Below are 21,724 nucleotides of genomic sequence, written 5' to 3' on the forward strand. Positions count from 1 at the left end.
AGTGCACACATTATGTTTCTGAAACAGTGTCATATTTAATGTTTGCTAGCCAAGAAAAGAAAAGTCGCGCCTTGTTGTCATGTCATGTTACAGCCTTGTTATATTTATCTTTTAATAAAAATGTAAAATGTTAAACCCTTGTGGAATCAGAAGTGGCATCAAATATCGATAGTTTTCAGTTGCCGAGGCTGTAAATACTCTGAACTTACATAATAATCTGAGTTAAGGTGCTGTTTGTTCTGCTGAAACAAGATGTTGTGCAAGGAAATGGAAACAAAGCTTCACTGAGGTGGTAAAGTCCAGTGATACAGTAAAAAATGGACTGGAGTCAGCTGACTGTCAGATTCACTGTTCTCATGCCGACTGTGTGGCTGGATGTCGTTTGTGCAGCAGGCGGGCAGCGAGGGCGAGCTGTGCCAGGCCGACAGTCTGGGCTCAGCGGGCAGCAGCAGCACGCTCGCGTCCTCCGTCATCGAGGTGGAGGCCGAGAGACCCGAACCGGGCCTGACGCTGCGAACTAACCGGGAGGAGGAGGTAGCTGACTGATGAATAAGGATTAGATAACGCTGGTTTACAGAGAAAATTGGACTCAATCTGAAAGTAAAACATTTATTTAAAAGACTTGTTCAACACTGATGGTGTTGTGTTTTCTGTTTGGACGAGGAGGAAGATGAAGAAGAGGAGCTGACCCCCCTCAGCCCTCCTCCCACCCTGTCCATCACAGAAGAGATCCTGGAGTTCATCAACCAGAGCCGAGCCCGGGAGGGACTCACCGCCATCCACGCCGACTCAACGGTGAGATACACTCTGCTCGACAGAGTCGGCTGCAAAAACAAGAAAATGAAGCAATAAAATTCATTTAAAACAAGATCAATGACCTGCTGACAGAGCAGGAACATTTCACAAGTAAACATATTAAGTCTATAAGTAAAAACAAGAAGAGATTTACGAATGTTTTCTCTGTGTGGGAGAGTCCTCGCAGACTCGTTAGGGCCACCTGTGAGTCGTTGAGCCACACAAAGGAATGAGTGAAGGCCGGTTAAGTCAACGACCCACAAGTGGTCCTAACGACTCTGAAACTCAGAGCTCACACGTGTCTTTAAGGACTCTGTGAGGACACGGCTAAATGTTACTTCAAAAGGTGAAAATGATACTAAAATGAAAAGTAACAAGGTACATAAATTAAATACGAGAGGGGTGGATGAGTGTCGGTGTCACTCTGTATTCTGTTTCTATCAGTCAGTATAATCACTGTGATTTAAGAGGACGGCCAGCTGATTCTGGGGATTTCAGTTTCTGGTTTTATTTAAACTAATACATTAAAGGCGGCCATGTTTGGTGGAATTCACCCTCCTCCCCTTTAATGAGAATTTAATGGTCTTCAGATCTAAATGCGTCTTTACTTCTCTCAGCCAGTTTGCCTGAGGGGGGGTCGCCTGCTTTCAGTTAAGCAGCATGAATCTCAGTGGTGCCAGACAATCCACTTTTTTTATGTAGCCGAAAATAACAACCACATTGCCTCAGTGGGCTTTACAGTCAGTACAGCGAACAACATCCTCCGTCCTTAAACCCTCAATTCGACCAAAAGAGGCAGTTAGAGGGTCTGAATCCACGTTTCTAAACAAGCTGTAGGTCTGAACAGAGGACTGATGAACTCTTAGAGCTTTATTTTTTATCATATCAAACTAAGCCTTTTGAGGATGAAAATGGCCTTTGTCCTCAAAAGGCAAAGTCGTTCCCACGCAAGGATGAAGCAATGTTCTCTCCTATGGGCTCAGGAACACCCCATAAAACTGTTTACTTGTTAAACATTGCATCTGTTTCACATTTCACACAGTGTCACAACCTTTTTCTGCAATCATAGTACAGTCATTTCAAAACTCTGTTGTGTTTTCTTCCAGGAGGATCGGGCCTACGACCAGCCCAAAGACAGTCAACCTCCACCCGACCAGACCAACTTCACCTGCCCGCTGCCCCCGGTCGCCTCCCCCTCCAGCCCAGAGCAAAGCCCCACAATGCAACAGGAGCAGGAAAGGGCAGAGATGGAGAATAGCAGCATCCTCCAAAGTCTGACCGGTGACTGTGGAGAGGAAAATGTATTTGAAGACGAGACGACTGCAGAAGAAGTCAAAGAAACTCCAGATGCAACAAGTCAGGTAGAAAAGGGAGTGATGGCAGATGGAGAGGCTGAAGGAGGAGCGGTTGAAGAAGAGCAAGAGGAGATGAAAACAAGGGATGAAGAAGAAGGAGAGAGCATCATCCCTGCCCTAACATCAGATCTTCATCCCCCCGGGTCGGCAGAGGAAGGAAGAGAGAGCAGCAGTGAGGTGAACGCTGAGACCAGCACCTCCTCTCCAAATCCAGATCTTCTTCAAGCCGCCCACAGACGGCAGCCGCTCACGAGAGGCTCGCACCTCACCAAACGTGACAAGAAGATCATCGAGAAGATCAGGAGTTACTACGAGGCAGCCGCCGAGGCCGAGGAGGACGAGGCAGGGGAGGAAGAGGAGCAGGGAGAAGAAGCGGCATCAAGAAGGAGAAACAGTTTCTCACAAATCCCATCTGGCCTGGTGAAGGAGTCAGTGTCACGCTTCGATGTGGGGGGACACCAGGGGGAGCCAGAGGGTGAACAGTCAAAGGATGAAACAAGTGAAGCGACTGGGCCCGATCCACCTGCCGGTCCAGTCTCTCCTCCGACTCCACTCTTAGCAAGTGCAGAGAAAGATGGACCGGCAGATAAACCAATCAGCTCTCTGGATGCTGATGCCATCACGTCACCGATCTCTGACGTCACGCAGGATAAGAAGACCCCAAACCAGGAGGATCTGATTCTGCAGCCGAACCCAAACCCTGTTGGAGAAGAGGCTGAGATACAGGACGACGATGGGAAGGTCTGCGAAGGACAACTGGAGGAAAACCAGAAGGAGGAAACAAGTGTTGTGGCTGCTGGGCTGAAGTGCACAGATGAAACAACCAGAACCAGCACCAGAAACCAAACTGTAATGAATGGGCATGAGCCAAACCAAGCTGGTCCAGCAGAACTGAATGGAAGCTGCAAAGAACCCCCTAAACCTCAGCCACCTTCAGAACAAAAAACAGAAACCCAAACTCAGTCCTCTTGGGCTAGAACCAAACACAGAGACCTGGCTAAGACCAGCAGGAACATTGAGAGTCTTCCCAGTCAGATCAAAGTGGGTCGATGGTCCCACCACTCCAGGATCGTCACAGCGAACCGGGCCTTGTTTGAGAGCATGGGATCGGACGTAGCTGGTATTGTGTTATTTGAGGCCGGTCCAGTGCAGGACCCTCTGCTGATGGAGAACTCAGAGCGGATTCTGAGTAAAGTCCAAACGCTGGCCCAGATGTACAGCACCAAAGCCAGCACCATGAAGGTCCCACTGCATCAGAAACGGGCCGGCGCTGTTCGGAACCCATCATGGGGCTCAGGTAGACTGTCGGGACACTCAGCTCAGACTCAAACTAAAAGTCTGACTCAAATACAGACCTCAGCTACACAGAACCAAAAGGAAACCATCAGTCAATCGGATCAGACCAAATATAGAACTCAGACTCACTCAGAGGCCAAAGTTCAGAGCCAAACGTTGACACAAACGAGGCAGCAATCGAAGATCCAAACAAAAAGCCAGATGTTGGCTCAAACCAAGATTTACAGCCAAACCATGAGCCAGGAGGATCAAACGATCCACGAGGAGACGACGATCAGGAGAGCAGAGAGCCTGACAGATGGTAGGTTCTTTATAAAGTTCATCTGGGCCTCACGATCGTCTGTCTCTGGTCCGTCAGACCAGCCGCTCAACATTTCCACTCGTACTGAGGTTCATCTGTGCTCAGATTTCAATCCCTCTGTCACACTTTGTCAGATTTGTCCGTTTTCTGAAACGGAGCAGTAGCACCATAAATCGTTGGGGTCAGTGTAGCCAATAGTTCGAGTGAACGCAGAACTTTCATGGTACATCCAAAATGACTATTATCGTCAATTTCTCTCAGCGGTGATGTTAGTGAAGAGAATTCTCACAAAACAAATATCAAGGCTGAAAACATTCGAGCGGTTTGTTCCAACTCTTCAACAAGGTGATGTCATTGTTCCTGAGGATTAGATAAGGAGATCCATACAACCGTCAGCCTTTACGGTAAACATCACCCTCCTCCCCTTTAATGAGAATTTAATGGTCTTCAGATCTAAATGCGTCTTTACTTCTCTCAGCCAGTTTGCCTGAGGGGGGGTCGCCTGCTTCCAGTTAAGCAGCATGAATCTCAGTGGTGCCAGACAATCCACTTTTTTTATGTAGCCGAAAATAACAACCACATTGCCTCAGTGGGCTTTACAGTCAGTACAGCGAACAACATCCTCCGTCCTTAAACCCTCAATTCGACCAAAAGAGGCAGTTAGAGGGTCTGAATCCACGTTTCTAAACATGCTGTAGGTCTGAACAGAGGACTGTGCTTTTGTGGTGTCCTTGCCCTTTTTTCCAGTTTTCTCTTGCCCCTCCTGGTTTCTTGTGCTCCTCACCAGGGGGTCTTGAATCTGTAGCTCTTCTCCTCATGCGTTTGGGTCGACCTTCCCTGCTCCAGCGTGACAAAAGTGTTAAATCTCTTGTTTGTTGAATCCATACAAAAAATAAGAGCATTGTTTTAGACAAACTTTCCCCGAAAATAAGACGAATCAAATAAACTTCCGTTGGGGTGAAGAGGTCGGCGGGTTCATGATCACAACCTCCTCCACCGTCACCATGTTTATTGTAGGGTTGGGTAGCTTTCCCGTTTTTGTTGATCCGGTCTGCTGCGCGAGTTTCAACCGGGTTTGATTTTATTTTTTGTCAGGTGGAGAGAACTAGCAGCATGTAGCTAGTTAGCAGGAGTCCGGGGATAGCCGATTAGCTCAGCAACACAGCTGGTGTTCTTGTAGTCTGCAGTATGAAACCTCGCTTTGATCCGCAGCTCCTGTTTGCCCTTTTAAAGTTCCTGCATTATACTCTTCATACAAACTTCCTGTATCCTTTTCAAATTAAAAGCCCTTTAGCATTTCAGTGGATAAAAAAACTATTTTTTGTGAAACATTATCAGGAACTAGTTGTGGAAAACTCATTGACTTGCAACATTCACATACGTGACCACTTGAAATCTATTCTCCAGTTTCACTCAGCTGAAGTCTTATTTTATTTACCATTTTAATGTTAAACGGTAGAAGAAGGAAACTTCAGTTGAATTGTTGTTGTAATAAAACATGACGTGTCACAGTTGACCTGATGGACTGTAGTGCTGCTACACTCATTAGTGCAACATGTGGTGAAATTCGGTACTTTTAAATTGGCCCAACTCTGGTTTGTCTCGACTCTGAGCTGCCCGCTAGTGGATGTATTTCTTAAAATCCATGCTAACAGAAAGGTAGCATGGAAGTATGTGTGCAGTTACGGTTACATCCTTTGAGATGGACGGATCTATTTTTGTATGTAAAGAGGCATAAACAGGTTTGTAGAGCCATCCTGCTACATCGCTGATAATTATTATTTATTTCTGAACTATTTCTTTCTATTTTCTTCCTCCTCTAGACTTCCAGGAGGAAGTGATGGGCCCCTGTGACCCTCTGCTGTTTGGTCATGTGTTGGTCAAAGAGCAGCTGACGCCGGCCTGTCAACACCAGACGAATGGATTCACCCTCTCCAGGCCCAGAGACTTCATCTCTGCCTTGACCAAAGAAAGAGACTCCATTGTGGACTGTAGCTCAGGTGATAACTCCCAGACCTCCACCACACCTGGGGGAAATCCATCCACGGTCCTGGCTAACAGCTACAACCCCGGCTACATCTCCTCTGATGCTGCTGAAGCATCCGGGCATCGCCTCGGAGCACAACTTCGAGATCAGAGCTCCAGCTCCAGCTCGACTTCGACCAGCAAGATCAGGGACTACTGCTCTACCTCCTCCACAGGGAGAGATGAAGCCTCGAATCAAAACGGGGAGGTTTATTCAGATACTGAGGAGGCAGAGAAAAGAGAGAGGTGAGTGAAAAGTATTGATAGAAATCTGTGAAAGCTGCAAAATAAGTGAGGGATAACGCCCGACGAGGTGTACATCATCAGGAATTAATTGGTGACATGAAGGCCAGAACTGTCCAACACACAGCAATCCAAATCTAAATGTTTCTGAAGCCATAACTTCTTTTGCATCACCGAGAGTTACCATACCGTCAGGTTCTTATCCAGTGGAAATGTCACTGCTACGGTAAATAGGACGAATATAGATACAACAAATCATTAAAAGGGCCGACATGTGTCAACCATCAGGTTTTCATCAACTGTGAATATCGTTATCAGCATCAGGCCCAAAGTCCTGTGTTGGTCCGGCTCCAGTGTGACAGGATGATGGGAAGTTGTTGTTTGATTCTCCTCCTGGTTCTTTGCAGGTCGGAGCTGACTGATGGATGCCCGGTCGACCCGATCAGAGCAGACTCGACCCAGCCGGCACACTCTCCAAACCTCTCTGCTCACAGCGAGCCACCGAGTGAAAGCTCCAAAGACGGAGATAAGATTCAAGATAAACTCAAACCAGAAGACGAATCTTCCGCAGGACGTACTTATAATCAGGACGTGCAGAGGCCTGAATACTTGGTTTGCTCAGGACTCGTGGATGGAGAGGCGTCCCCAGGAGAGCTGGTACCAACGGTAGCATCGACACAGAACCAGGATCCAGCAGAGGACCACAGATCCACGGTGTCTCACCCACAGCTGGCAGGAGACGAGGCCCACACGGGAATACTCCACCAGGTGGAGGAAGGTGCCAAAACCCAGAGAGAGAAAGATGAGCTGACGAAATCAAACGAGACGAAAAACGAGTTGAAGGAGTCGTCGTCACAAACCAGGATGATTCTACAAGGATCAGCTGTGATGTTCACAGAGGAGCCGGCTCATTACAGAACCCCAGGAGGACTGACCTTTGACCCCTCACAGGTAGTAACAGAAACCCCAGAAGATCACAAAGCAAGAGCACCAGGTCAAAGGTCATGGGCCGAACCAAATCTGACCCAAACACGCCCTCCGTCGGTGCAGTCTGTCGACGTCCTGCCAACATTCACCAGCCAGAGGCCTCCGGACCTGCCCACCGCGACGGGGAAACGGGCTCCGTCTAACACCAGGGACGACTGTCACACCTCTCCGTATGAACACAGGTGAGTCTGAGACACGTTAAGACTGAGAGCTGAACAATGTTTCCTTTGATGCTGCTTCACAATAAAAGCTTTAAAATGACTAAATAACGAGGGGCTTTTATTGTGACGAGGTGATAGGAAATGAAACTCGACCTGTTTAATCTTTTGCTTACTTTTATCACAAAACCAATCAAATCACAGTCTGAAGAAATGATCGTAACTTTCTATATTTAACATTTTGCTTTTCACAAAGACATAAAAGGGGAAAAAATGTGAATTAAAGCATGTCTGCTCTGGAGAGAATGGGCACAGAACTGGGCCACACTTCATTTGGATCACTCAGTCTTACTTTTGCTTTGTCTGGCGCTATAAATGAGAAACAGGTGAGGTTTTAGGGTCATGCTGAGGTCAGGGTTTAGGATCAGGTTTGTACTGACGAAGGAGATGAAGCTAATGAGTAGCTCTCCAGGTAAAGTGCGTGGCTCATGCAGGCTCATGAGGTTTGGGTTCAGGGTTCAAATCAGGGCCGCCCCTGGCCAAATTGGGGCCCTAAGCAGAATTTTATTTTGAGCCCCCCCCCCCATTACAAAATGACTGTATCATGAAAGGCCATTTAGGTTTACAACCTTTATTAGTAGGAACAAATCAAATGAACAGCCTCTTTCAACAATGGAACAAGCCTTTTACAGATGCAGGCTGCTTCAGTAGACATGGTGCTTGATGGCCCTTGTGACGTACTGGGCGCTGGCTCCGTGTCACCCTTAGTAACAAACTTAAGCATTGACCCTGTTATGACAAGAAATCCATCATACAAGCAGACTATTAAGATTTGTTTTGGTCTTAATGGTAAATTACACAATGAAATTAATGTAAACACTAGCCTCACAAAGATTAAAATTAATGCAAATAATAATTATATTCATTATGATTTGATTTTATTATACTATTTTAATCCCACAAGGCGGCGCCCAATGAGCATTGTTAGGGGTCGGTGCCTTGCTCAAGGGTACCTCGGCAATGCCCAGGATGTGAACTAGTATTCTCCATTACTAGTTCACATCATACTTTTTTTTTTTTTTTTGTCCGAGCGGGACTTGAACCGGCCACGTCTGAGCCCCCAAGCCAAGTCCCTACGGACTGAGCTATTGCCGCTATTTGATACCTCTATATTTAAATATTTTTATATACTTATTTTTACATTTTGTACTTAGGTTCTATATTCCTATACTGCTGTTTGCTGCTGCAACGCTTTAAATTTCTCCATTGTGGGTCAAATAAAGGATTATCTTAAATTCACCAAGAGATGGCGACATTTTACCTCCATAAAAATAGCCCAAAACTTCTATTGATAGCATAGACTGATAGGCTATAAACCTGAGCCAACATACGACCACCAACTGGTCAATTAACCACTCCTTTTTCAACAGAGGTGAATGTATATGCAGTTAACAAGACATTCAATAAATGATAATCAGGGCCGCTGGAAAATTTAATCTCCAGTCCAGAATTATCCTCTCTTCTGTCTCATGATTAGCAGGCTAGCAGCTGGGGTGTTCCTCCTCTTGTTTTGACTTTGTCTTTCTTTTGCTTTCTCCCGATTCATATTGCCGTTTGGAGGCCATCTCTCCACCTGCATCCAACTGCCTGTCGGCGCATCTGACCGCTGATTGGTCAGATGCTGCGTGCTGTCAATCATTGCGCCAACGTGTGCGGTGTCAGATTACTCGTTGTTTTTTTTTCTCTCCTGCCTCGGGCTGACTTGGTGCTCTACGCGCGCCTCACGGCAGCGATGCGCATCCTTTGCGCATTTGCAGAGAATGTGTCCCCTTGCGCAAAATGGGGCCCCCCATGGATCGTGGGGCCCTACGCACAGCGCGTGTTCTGCGTGTAGGGAGGGGCGGCGCTGGTTCAAATCCTCCCAAAACGCAAACTTTCAACCACAGGAAGTTCTTTAGACGTCTCTAACTGAAGTCCAAAACACAACTAAAATTGTGTCTCCAGCAATTCTGGAGAAAGATGGTGGATTGATGAGTCTCATTCCCAGGTCGTCAAAAACTGATGCTCTGGGTCAGAATCACCCTGACGTGTCTGAGTTTGACACCTGGGAATGACACTGAACAGTCTCTCCAGAACTGCCTCCCTTCCCTTTAACAGATTTTTACTAACAGAGGCCAAAAAGCTCAACGAAGGCTCTTACAAATTAGCAGCCATTATCGTTTTAAATCAAGTCTCCAGCTGCTTCAGTTGTTGCAAAGTCAGCAAGTAAGAAGTCGTTTAAGGTTATGAAGAAATAATAATAAATTTACAACAGTCAATAAAACTCAGCATAAACTACGGCTCACTAACTTTTACCCAGTGGGAGCCATAATCTCTCTGAGCTCATGTGGGTGTAGCGGAGAGAAAAAGGGAAACTCTGTCAATGATACTCGTGTCATGAACCCGGCGAAGAGCAACAACAGTGGAGATGATAGACATACAGTCCTGCTCACCATTATTGGCACCCATGAAGTTTAAGTACATAATGTGGAATATCTTCTGAAAAAAATGAATCAAGTGAAACATTTTTTTTCTATAGAGAACTCGTGTTTGATACAAAAGAGCAAATGATAAACAACAATATAAAACAATTAACAATGGGAGGAAAAAATAGAAAAACTTAAAGCTTGCTGTGTCACTGGTATTGGCACCCTTTGCTGTAAATCAGTATGGAAACACATTGTGACTCACCTGTGGTAAATCACAAATGAGAATCACCTGTGATAAATTGTCTGTGCCCATGTGACATGAATTAGCCAATGAATGATGACTTCCCTGTTTTAAAAAGCCATCTGTTATCCCCTGTTCCTTTGTCACAATGGTGAAGACAAAGGAGCTGTCTGAGGACATCAGAAGTGCGATAATTGGCAAACACAAGACCTCCAAAGGGTATAAGGCCATCTCCAAAGACCTTGGTGTCCCTGTTTCAACAGTGCGTAATGTTATTAAGAAGTTTGCCAAGCATGGAACTGTCAAGAACCTCCCTGGGCGTGGGGGGAAGAGAAAAATTGATGAGAGAAGTCTTCGAAAGTTGGTGCGAATGGTGGAAAAAACACCACGTCAAACATCCAAAGACCTGAAGGCCAACCTGGAACAGTCTGGAGTCATGGTTTCAACAAGTACCATACGCCGCACACTAAACCAAACAGGGCTTCATGGGCGAAGGCCAAGGAAGACATCACTGCTGAGGAAAAGACATAAACAGGAACAACTAATCTTTGCCAAAGAGTACCTGGACAAACCACAATCCTTCTGGGAAAATGTTCTGTGGACAGATGAAACAAAAATAGAGCTTTTTGGCAATGCACACCAACAGTTTTTTTATAGACGACGCAATGAAGCCTACAAGGAAAAGAACACCCTACCAACAGTTAAGCATGGTGGAGGATCCATAATGCTGTGGGGCTGCTTTGCTGCATCTGGTACTGGAGGCCTTGACCGTATCACAGGAATCACGAAATCAGAGAATTATCAAGAGATTTTAGAGCGAAATGTCCTACCCAGTGTAAGAAAACTTGGTTTGAGTCGAAGATCATGGGTCCTCCAGCAAGGCAAAGACCCAAAGCACACATCCAAAAGCACGCAGGAATGGTTGAAAAGGAAAAAATGGACTGTTTTAAAAATGGCCGGCCATGAGTCCTGATCTCAATCCGATCAAAAATCTTTGGTATGAGCTGAAATCTGCCATTGGGGAAAAGAAACCTGCAAACGTTCAAGAGCTTGAACAATTTGCAAAGACAGAGTGGGAGAAAATACCAGCTGAGAAGTGCAAGAAGCTTATAGAAGCGTATAAGAAACATTTGGAGGCTGTCATCACTGCCAAAGGGTGTGCAACCAGATATTAAAGAGGGGTGCCATTATTGCTGCACATGCTGTTTTTTCTGTTTCTTCTTTGAAATTACAATATGTAAGTTGAAAAAACAATTTTCTTTGTTAAATTACTTTGGACCTCCAATTAAAAGATCCTGATGATATAAATTTGGTACATTTCCATTTATTTCTGACGATACTGTAGAGGTTATGCAAAAAATGAAGGGGTGCCAATAATGGTGAGCAGGACTGTATATTACCTCATCAGTCTGTCTCTTTTAAAAGACGACAACCAGCCCTGGAGTTCATTGTTCCAGCTCACTCTCTTCTTTCCCCGTTGCTCAACATCGTGAATCCTCTGTCATGGTGGAAATGTACCTTTTGTAGGAGGAGAAAGTTCATGTGAACCACCTGGGCCTCACTCATCCGGGCACCATCAGAAATAACTGATACGCAGATCCTTATCTCTCTTTTCCCGATCAAACTCCCACTGAATTCTCAGCTTCGTCCTGGCTCGACACAAGATCGTATCTTCTTCTTCTCCTCTTGCACATCAATCATTCTCGTGCTGGAAACCAAAATCCCAAAACTCTGGTTTTCTGGCAACATTCCCTGATTGTTTCTTATTCATCCACTCTGGGGTCCAAACTGAGGCTGAAACTTTAGATGTATCACTAAAATGATATTTGGTAAGATGTTCAGGAGTCAGCCATGAGTCAGACATAAAATGAGATTAAATGCAACACGATCGAACTGAAAGCTTTTCCTTACATCGCAAAAAAGCTTTTTTGGGTGCAGCTGCAACCAAAATTACATCCCATCACTCAAAGAGACTAAATCGGGGATGTGCATAAGTATTTAAGTGCTCAACTTCAACATCAGTATTTGATCAATGGACAGAGTAATGTCTGTCTTTAATACAATAATAATTTTAAAAGTGTTTAATTTTGAAGACGTTTTTTGGACAGATGTTGTTCTTGATCTGTTTCCAGTCAGACATCACTTGATCTAAAGTTGCAGGCAGAGTGACGACCAGCAGGTTTTAGAGGGATGTTTGAAAGTTTTTCAGAAAAATAAAGTCTCAACACAGGATGATATGAACATTTCTATCTTTTCTTTTTGTTGATAATGATAAAATCTTTGATCAGTCAGTCACAGTTGGGTGTGCTGAGGGGTTAGTCTATATAATGAAGTCATAGTAAACGGTGCGTGACATCCATGTTTTTTGTATTAATTTGAATGGCCAGGTTAATGTCTATCTAATAGTTAATAACAACAATTCACAACAATAAAAACATTTTGCGATACAGCGGACGGCAAACCTGAACACCAGCATGTTGTTGGTCAAAGCAGCCACATCAACTACAGTCAACAACTGCAAGGAGGTAAAGAGGGAGAGAAAGTCACCAGACTCCCTTTAAAAAACTCTCAATTTAGTGAGTAGTTGAGTTATGAGAAACTTTATAAACTTTGTGAAACTCTGTCTCTGACAGATTCTTCATTATTTGTTCCTTCTTGTAAATTCGGCAAATGTTCTCCATGAACTTCTTTCTGTCTTTGCATAAAAACCATCGTGTCTGTTCACCCCAGTGATGTACATGTAGACACTTATTTCCATATTCTCAGCTCCCTCTTTTTGCCCGTCTCCCTCTCTCTCTTCCTCTGTTGCAAATCTGCATCACGCTTTTTTTATTTTTATAAATTGATGGTTATTGTAGTGTCTCATTTTAAGGGGTGCTGCAGCCTCTCAGCACCCCTACTGCCCACATCCATGAGTGCAATTATTTAAAATGGATGGTAGCTCGCCTGGTAGATAGTACACCCCATGATTCAAGTCTTAACTGTAGCAGCCTGGATTCAATTCCCAGTCCTTATAGGTCCTTATAACCTATTAACTAACACTTAGTACAAGATCCTTAATGTAAAGTGTTAACTTAAATTTTATCGCAAGTTTAAATGTTTATCTTTAGTCTAAACAAAACAATCTAATAAACTATTTTAAAAATGTCTCCTGTTCTCTTTTGTAATCTGTGCCTCTCTGTCAGTTCCAGGGAACCGGACCAGCAGAGTCCACGATCCCCCACGGGCCTCCCTTCAGGCAGCCACCCATCTTCCAGACCTTACCCAGCTATCGTCACCCCTGGTCGGGACGCTGACCTGGCCACGGCCCCCTCAGCCTTCAGACCAAACCTAAGACAGCGCAACCCTTCCCCTGTTAGAGTTCCCCCTCCCTCCTCACCGTTCAGGATAGTTCCAGCATCCTCTCCCACCCCTGTATCTGCTGAAGACACCTCCCTGAACTCTGCCTCCAGGGCTCCTCCCTGTTTCTCTCCAACGCCATCTTCCTCTCTCCGCTCTCCCCCATGCTCCTCCCCCACCGCTTCTTCCTCTGCGTTCTCCAGATCGTTAGCAGCCTCCTGTATCAGCCAGTCCATCAGTCAGAGCATCGCGAGAAAGAACACTGCCTTGCAACAAGCCCCACCCACAAGCCAGAGCCCCTCCTCTGACCTCCGACAGCGCTCTCCTTCACCTAAACTCCCTCCCGGTCAGCAGGGCTCCAGCACGCCTGCACATGCCCAGCTGGGGTGCTCTAAAGACGGCTACCAACGTCCAAGATGTCCGCCGACCTCTCTCTGGTCCTCTTGCCCTTCCCCGTCTCTCATGCAGTCCCCCCCTCCCTCTCTCACCCAACGCTCTCCCTCCCCAACTGTGAGTCATCATCCTCGCTCCTCCTCCCCGTCACCTCGGCCCTCATTCCTTCACTCCAAAACTGGCTCTTCACATAATGCAAACAACAATAACAACAACAGTACCTTAGCTGCCATGAGCTGTAGCATTAACCGTGGCGTCAGTAATGGCGGTTGGTCAGTGAGTCCACAAAAGGCGCCGCTCGCTAATGGTAGCACTAACGCCACAGTGATGCAACAAACCCATGATCCTCTCTGGTCGGGCTCCCACAACCGTGTGGCTCGGCCTTTTTCCGCATCCGAACCCAGCTCACGAGTTCAGTCCCCGTCCCCCTCTCCGACCCCGGCCTCATTTACTCGACTCTGCTCCCCACCTCCTCAACATAACTACTCCTCCCCCATGGCGAACAAACCCCCCCACCCCCGGAGCACACGGGTCGGAGGCACAAGTTCCCATAACCCACTTGGACTCACTTTGGAGCTACCCAGGGCCTCTTCAGCAAGTTCGGCATTAGGGCAGTCCTCCTTATGTCCGAGCCCTCGGATCCTTTCCCCGCCTCCGATCGGCGTGTCGATGAATGTTTGGACCAATAACGTTGCAGTGCCTCAACCTAGAAACCCTCGATATGCTCCCTCCTCTCCCTCTCCGTCCTTTGCTTCCTCGTTAGGCTCACCAACACTGGAGCATGCCTCTTTCCCCACGTCATCTTCGGTCTCACTGCGTAGTTCCCGAGCCTCCTCGCCTTCTGCATCCCAAATGTCTCAAACCCTCCGCAGGTCTTTCTCCTCCACCCTGGCAGAAACACCCTCTAGCCCAGCCCGAAGCAACCCAAGTGGACTGCGCCGCTCCTGGGCAGAAAGCAGCCGCAGGTCCCTTGGTTTTAGCGGTAGTGGCCGAGGGTCATTTGACCAGCAAGAGTCCTGTCCGACCAGTCCAAGGAGTGGATGGTCCTCATACAGCAGCTCGCCATCCTGCCTCAGCCCTCGAGCCGGGCTTCAGTCCCCACTCTCTCCGAGCAGGCTCACACCAGGGAAGGGCACCCTCGGCGGGCAGCATTTCACCAGCGTGCCCTGGCCGGATGTGCGAGAGCTTTCAAACAAATATAACGGAACTGATAGCCTCGATGCAAGTGCTTCTTCCACCATCATCGCCTCCTCTCCTACTCCATCAGACACCCAGACAGACTGGGGAGACCCGGAGCTAGAAGAGGGAAACTGTCGTAGCCAGCTGATCTGTGCCTACGTTGCCCGACCCTCCCGTGATCAAAACCACTCCACCTCATGCGTGCTTCTCTCCTCCTCAGGCATGACCTCCCCTCCACCAGTCCCCTACCAGCACCACAACTACCAATCCCAAGTTCAACCACAGTCTCAGGTCCAAATTGCCACCATGACACCACCAATGCCCTCAGTCCCTTCCCCCTCGCCCTCGAGCTCGTCACCACTACCCTTTGGCCACGCATCTCCAACCAAACAGGGGAACCAGAAGACCAGTTACGCCACCACGGTCAACCTCAAGATCGCCGGAAGTGGCCGAATAACTTCCTTCAGCACTGCCCAAGTCAGCCTGACCCAAACCCTGCAGGGTGGAGTTGGAGCTGGCGCTGGAGGACCAGGACCGGGGCAGGTGACGAGGAGAGTGAGCATCAACGGACTCTCGCACCTTCCTTCCCCTCTTCCTTCTTAGAACTGGCTGTGAAAGGAAGAGAGAAGATGACAGAAAGATAAAAGGCATTAGAAAAGACTCGGTTCGAGCGGCTCGTGAACACGATGAGACCGCCGTGATGAAAATGATATTTCTCAAATCTTCAACTTGGGAAACAAATCTGAGGGACATAATGAATGTCGCTGATTCTGATTTGAAGACACGCCCATCGGTGTGATGCGATGTGTTTGGGATCAGACTACAAATTCAGTCTTGGTGGCTCCTGGAAAAGCCTCGTGCCCGAGAAACGACACCTTTCAAGACTGAACATTCGACCTGCGCGTGCCTCAGACTTTTCAACCTGGGCTAATGACTTTGAATGGATGCAGATGGAAAAGTCCTAATATTGTAAAAAAAAAAAAAAAGTAAAAAGAAATATGGTATAAATGGAAATGAGTCACTTTGCTGTGATCTCGCTGGATGAAACCCTGAATGTCCACAGCCGGATGCGATGGATGCGATCGGAAGTCGTTCCTCTCTGGACTCTTTCTGTGGAGGAACATTTTCATGTGAGACACTTTTGTAAAAATCCTGTTAGATCGGTAACTTTTTAGCATTTCATGAGCTGCAGTACGTCCACTTTTAATCCTGCAAACACCGAACACGTTGAAGGTCCAGCATCCAACCAGTGCTGTATGCAATCCCAGTTAATAATGTATTATTATTATTATTATTATTATTGTTGTTGTTATTATTTTTGTTGTTTCTCTGTTTTTCTTAATATTCTGTTGATCAAACATGGATGTCTGGCTGTCTGAGGTCAGTGTTTAAGGTCGGTGATAACTGTGGTTATTAATAATCTTCATTTTTAACCATTTTTATTATTCGTTTTTTAAATTTTATTGTTTATTTATGAAGTTAGTCTTATTCTCTTTGGCACTTATTATCCTTAAAGTAATGTCGGTATTTTGCACAGTGTCCTCAGCTCTTGTGTGTGTTTATATGTGTGTGTGTGTGTGTGTGTGTGTGTGTGATATGACGTGTCTGGGAGGTTGTCCTTTAACTTCAGACCAAGATAATATCTGTGTGTGTTTCCAGTGTTTGTTGTACTTCAGCTGGTTCAACTCTCTCCTGTTGTCAGCGTCCTCCAGAAAACCCTGACAGGACGACAGGTCGTATTGGACGACACTCTCTGATGCATGAGGCTTTTATTTTTCGGTGTCACAGATTTCTCTAAAGAAGCAGATCAGTTTACAGTAGCTGTCCTTACGTTACAGGTTCCAACTTAATCGTTTACATGGACGCTACATAAAAAGTGCAACAAAAACGGTCTCCTGTCACCAAATGTCCACTTCAGTCACATATTTAGTCCAAAACGAAGTCTTCCATCATTGAATAGTAACTAAATGCCAAAAACCTGCGATCGCTGACACTTTTTCATACTTTTATCAGTCAAAAAAAAGAACAGCAGACGCCGTTATCCCTCTACACAGCAGATCCTGTGCATTTAAATTTGATAATGCTCATTTTGCATATGTAAACATAAACATTCTGAAAACTTGTAATACAAAATATAATTGTCTCCATGTGAGTAACACGCCAGGGAAGTTTCATGTTGATAGCTGTTACAAATGTCTGAATCTTTACGCGATGAGTTGTTTCTCAGACTCTGAGCAAAAAAAACTTTCCAGTTTTTAAGGTTTCTGCAGAAAGATTTGTTCATTTGTCTTTCACAGACTGATTTATAGAACATATATTACAACAAACACGGAGAAAATGGACTTTTTATGGCTGTTGACCGTATTATCTCATTTATGGAGTGATACATTCCCTCAGTCAAAACCTTTGACCCAAATATGTCAACATGGAACAAGAAAGTTGAACCTGGCTTCATCCGATGTTCAGATTCATATGCAAATTAGTGCATTTTTTAATTTGATAATGCCCAATTTGCATATGTAAACATAAACATTCTGAAAACTTGTAATACAAAACAAAATAGTCTCGATGTGAGTAACAAGTTAAATTGACCATTTTGGTGTAAAGATGTCTGAATCTTATCTTTAAAACGAGTTGTTTCTCAGACTCTGAGCAGGAAACGTTCCAGTTTTTAAGATTTGTTCATTTATCATTCACAGACTGATTTATATTATTGAACCGTCTATGGAGAAAATGGACTTTTTATGGCTCTTGACTAGAGTGATAAATTCCTTCAGTGAAAATGTTTGACTCTGGTCTCAACAACATGAGACGTACTGTGAGTAAACAGCCTGGGAAGTGTCATGGTGATAAAACCTATTTCCATGTCGTGTCTCCCCTCAAACAATAAATCTATACGAGGCTGTAAAGTGTCAGTAAACATCTGGAAGTCAAGTGATGTTGGTTTCTGTTACATGTGGTATCTGCAGGACGCTGGTGACAAACCGGAGAGAGCTTATTGTGTTGGGGAGGTGGTGAAAAGGGAAATATTAAGTAAATCTTCATCCAGTAACCTTCATAGAGTCAGTGAGATGTTTGGAAAATAAAGGTATGTGGTGCAAAATCAACGTGCAGTGACTCATGCTTTTTCATTTGTTCTCTGAGGGTTTTTCTAATTCGTTTGTTTACCTGTTATCATTTGTTTTCTCTCCACCCGTGACTCACACCACGCCCACCAGGTTTATCTACAGACCACAAGGAATCACCGCAGTCACACATTTGCATACTGAACCTGTGAGTCACAAACATTGGTTCCTTTTCTGCCTCCGGCAAAGTCAAGAGAGTCAATAACTCCTGGCAGACAATGAGCAGCGTTAGAGAGGAATGTAGTGTCAGACACGTGTCAGACTGTGCTGTCGCCTCCTGCAGCAGAGTGACCTGCAGTGCACTGTAACCTTATCAGTGAGGTTGTGTTCAGCAGGTGTTTATTCTAACTGATAAGCGTGGCTTGCTTTCAGTTTTGGTTTACAGCTGACAGTGGACTCTGACCTCCAGTCTCCACCTGCTGTTATTCATTCTGCCGGCCTGCGTCCACTCTGCAGCTGTCCTCACACAAAGGTAACCGCTCGTCTTTATTTCTAAAGTCTGATGAGAACCTTGAGTCAGTGATTTACACGCAGCAGACACGCTAACAGATGAGGCTGCTTTATAAATTCATTTGATTTTAGATGCACAGGATGATGATGGCAGCGAGCAGCGGTGTAGCACCAACACAAAGTACTACATAGCAGTAGTAGCAGCTGTCGACAGGTGTAAAGCTCACCTGGTTCACCGGCTCAGTTTAGTCGCGTAAAACCATAAAAACTCACCGCTGTCGAGTCAGCGACAGCAGCTGATTTCTACGTCCTGTAGAAATCGTCCATTTTCACGTCAGCTGGAACCAACAGTCAGAAACCTCAGAGAGAAAACAATCATTTTAAAATCACTGATTCACAATCAGAACAATGTTCTCTTACTCGGCACCTTTTGTAAAAGCTCTGTGGATGTATTGTTTTTAATGTTCTCAGTATGACCTTTAATGAGACAAACAAGACAGATGTGCTAACAAACAGCATATTCTACAACTGTGCAGAGCAGCCATCTTGGATTGTGAGGTCGGGTTGATGACAGTCAGATTAGAGAGCTTCCTGTTTCCCCTCATGGGACCTCATTCAGAAAAACTTTGTCTGGTCGTGAATGAAGAGAGACGCATAATTTATTTGAATGATAATTTAATATTTGTCAGTTGAAAAGAGAATTTTCCAAGTCGATAAAGTGTCAGTTTGTCGTCAAACTAATGAAATATCAGATGTGAAAACACGTCATTATAAAGACGACACAGCCGACAATGTCGTTAGCGACGTCGTCTCGTTGAACGCTCGCCAAAAACTTTCATTCAACCTTTATTTAAATCTCGAAACAGCAAACATAATCACAGAGCGAATAAACAGAACGGTTACATAAAAAAACAGATAGGAAGCAACATGACAAAACACAAATAAAACTGAGGTGCATAAAAGATAAATGGCCGACAACCACACAGGACAGCACGTCGTTAAAAACAGTTACATTCAAATGAAATCGGAGTCTTAAACTGACCTTGAGGTGCAACTGTGTCAAGTTCACCAGTGTTTGGACTGAAACTGAAAGCAGTTCTCCTAAATTTAGTGTTTACCCGGAAACGTCATGTTGAATAGTGAGTCTGAGCAGCCAAGAGTGACAGTGATCATCAGCTTCGATCATCACTACATAACAATAGTGAGAATACAGACTCAAACACCGACAGCAAACAATAAATCAAACGCTCTCACAAATAAAAGGATAAAATCCAGTAACTCGTCGCAGAGCTGAAGCCCCGCCCCTTCCTGTTCCCCTCATGGACCTCATTGATCAGAGCTTTGTCTGTAGTGATGCAGAGAGACAGGTGATGTATTGATCCTGTTTGAATCTCACAGGTGATGTGACGTCACAGCCGACGGCGTCATCAGTAACGTTGTCAGTAACGTCGTTAGTGACGTCGTTAGTGACGCCGTCCCCCAACTGAAGCATTGTAGAGCTGCTCCTGTACATCAGCAGCTCACAGGACTGAACCAGAACCAGAACTGCAGTTGTCACTATGAGCAGATTTACTGTGATGTTCATCTTGTTTACGAGCTCTTCTGAGCCCAGTTGGCTCCATGTTGGTGTTGGTTCTGGTGCTGATGAGACGATGTAGTTCACTGAGCACTTTAACACAAAACTACATGAGGTTTGACTTTAATGCAACAAACTGACAAACATCATGTGATTGATGACCCAGTTCAACTGGATCAATAAATGACCTGTCTCTAATAACATGAGCTAAGCCTGTAATTAACTTTATGATATTTGGCTCCCGTCTCTGCCGATGGCGTCTCTTTAAGCGTCAGTTATACATCTAATGATGTATAACTGACGCAGCTCAATGAAGGCTCGTTTTATTATCCGGTCGCTGTTGTGCTGCGTTTGATCTCAATGGGAACCCGACACCCTCCTGAGGTGGAGGATCCGGTCTGATCACATTCTGATTTGATGCTGTGTCGCAGGTGCGCTTGTGTTAACATGAGTTTTTTCCTGATCCAGATCAGATATCAGATTCCTGTGTCACATGCCCAAGGAAAAGTTAGACACTCGATCCCTTTCTTGACAGTGTGATATGATGGATCGGTTCCACGTTCACGTTCTGTCCGGTAAATATGTAACTGCAGCCAGTTAAACTGAACAAATCAACATGTTATGTCTCGTTTGTTTAATCCGTGGAAAACTCAAAAACTCCTCGACACTGACTGAAGCCCAGGTCAGACCCGGCAGTGTGTACTGACCCGTCTCGGCCCTGTTTTCGTACAGCTGCGACTGTTTGATACAAGCCTCAACGGTTGAATTAAGCCGACTGTTAAACTGACAACTTCTCTGCTTTTCCTCTGCAGAGGTGGGAACTAACAAAGTACAAATACTTCATTACTGTCCTTCAGTACATGTTTCAGGTATCTGTCCTGTACCTGAGTATCTCTGAGACTTTCCCTCTCTACATCTGAACACAAACATCTGAACTTTCTCCTCCTCACAGCTTCAAACAGCCTCGTTACTTTAGTTTGATGCATTTGAGGTGAATTATGGATTATTGTTATTTGGCGTCATCGCACGCCGCCTTCCCAACATCACCAGACTGATGTCGACCTATCAGAGCACATCACGCACGGCAGACGCAGCGAGACGAAACAAAGACGTAAAGACGTAAGCAGACAGAGAGGGAGGCTGAATGGGGAGAAAAGGCGTGTTAGTGTCTCGTATCTGCAGAGAGTTTCTTATTTTCTCTCTTTGTTGCTGCTCGGGACGCTTTACCAACCCAACATGTGGCTGTTTGACGTCCTGGGAATGAGACTCAACAACCAACTATCTTTGTGGTGCGTTCAGGAACAGCTGGGACAAATCCTTTTTTACTCTGATACTCTGAGTACATGTCAGAGCCTGTACTCGATTACTTTTACTGGAGTAAAGAAGCTGAATCAGTACTTCTACTTTTACCAGAGTCTGTTTGTACACAAGTACCTGAACGTCTCCTGGAGGACAGACTGTGGCCATCTTGTATTCACAACCACTCTCTCTCTCTCTCTCTCTCTTTCACTCACTCAACCACACACTCATTCATATTTTAAGAAGCAACAAATTATATCCAGCTATTAAAAAGTCTGTACAGAGTCGCTGTGATGAACCGGAAGGTTTTTTCAGAACCCACTGCAGCTGTTCACAAGCCTCAGCTCGTCTTGCTGTGAGTCTTTGGTGTGAACAGGGTTTCAAACCTCCAGGAGTCGCCACAGGTCGCCTGGCAGCGTCGCACTGATCGTAGGTAATTACAGCTGCTCCCGGGGCCTTAATTCATCTGCACCAATCAGACCAAACATTACACC

General features: G+C 45.4%; 1 protein-coding gene across 1 annotated transcript; it reads left to right on the forward strand.

Moving 5' to 3' along the window:
* Window positions 1-375: 375 nt before the first annotated feature.
* On the forward strand, window positions 376-17,887 carry LOC141011680 (uncharacterized). The gene is made up of 6 exons (XM_073484923.1): window positions 376-534; window positions 667-795; window positions 1,902-3,747; window positions 5,571-6,018; window positions 6,423-7,184; window positions 13,055-17,887. Exons 1-6 carry the CDS (start codon window positions 376-378, stop codon window positions 15,381-15,383), a joined length of 5,673 nt encoding a protein of 1,890 aa, XP_073341024.1. The 3' UTR covers window positions 15,384-17,887.
* The last annotated feature ends 3,837 nt before the right edge of the window (window positions 17,888-21,724 follow it).

This window comes from Pagrus major, chromosome 2 (assembly GCF_040436345.1).
Source record: "Pagrus major chromosome 2, Pma_NU_1.0".
NCBI classification, from domain to species: Eukaryota; Metazoa; Chordata; class Actinopteri; order Spariformes; family Sparidae; genus Pagrus; species Pagrus major.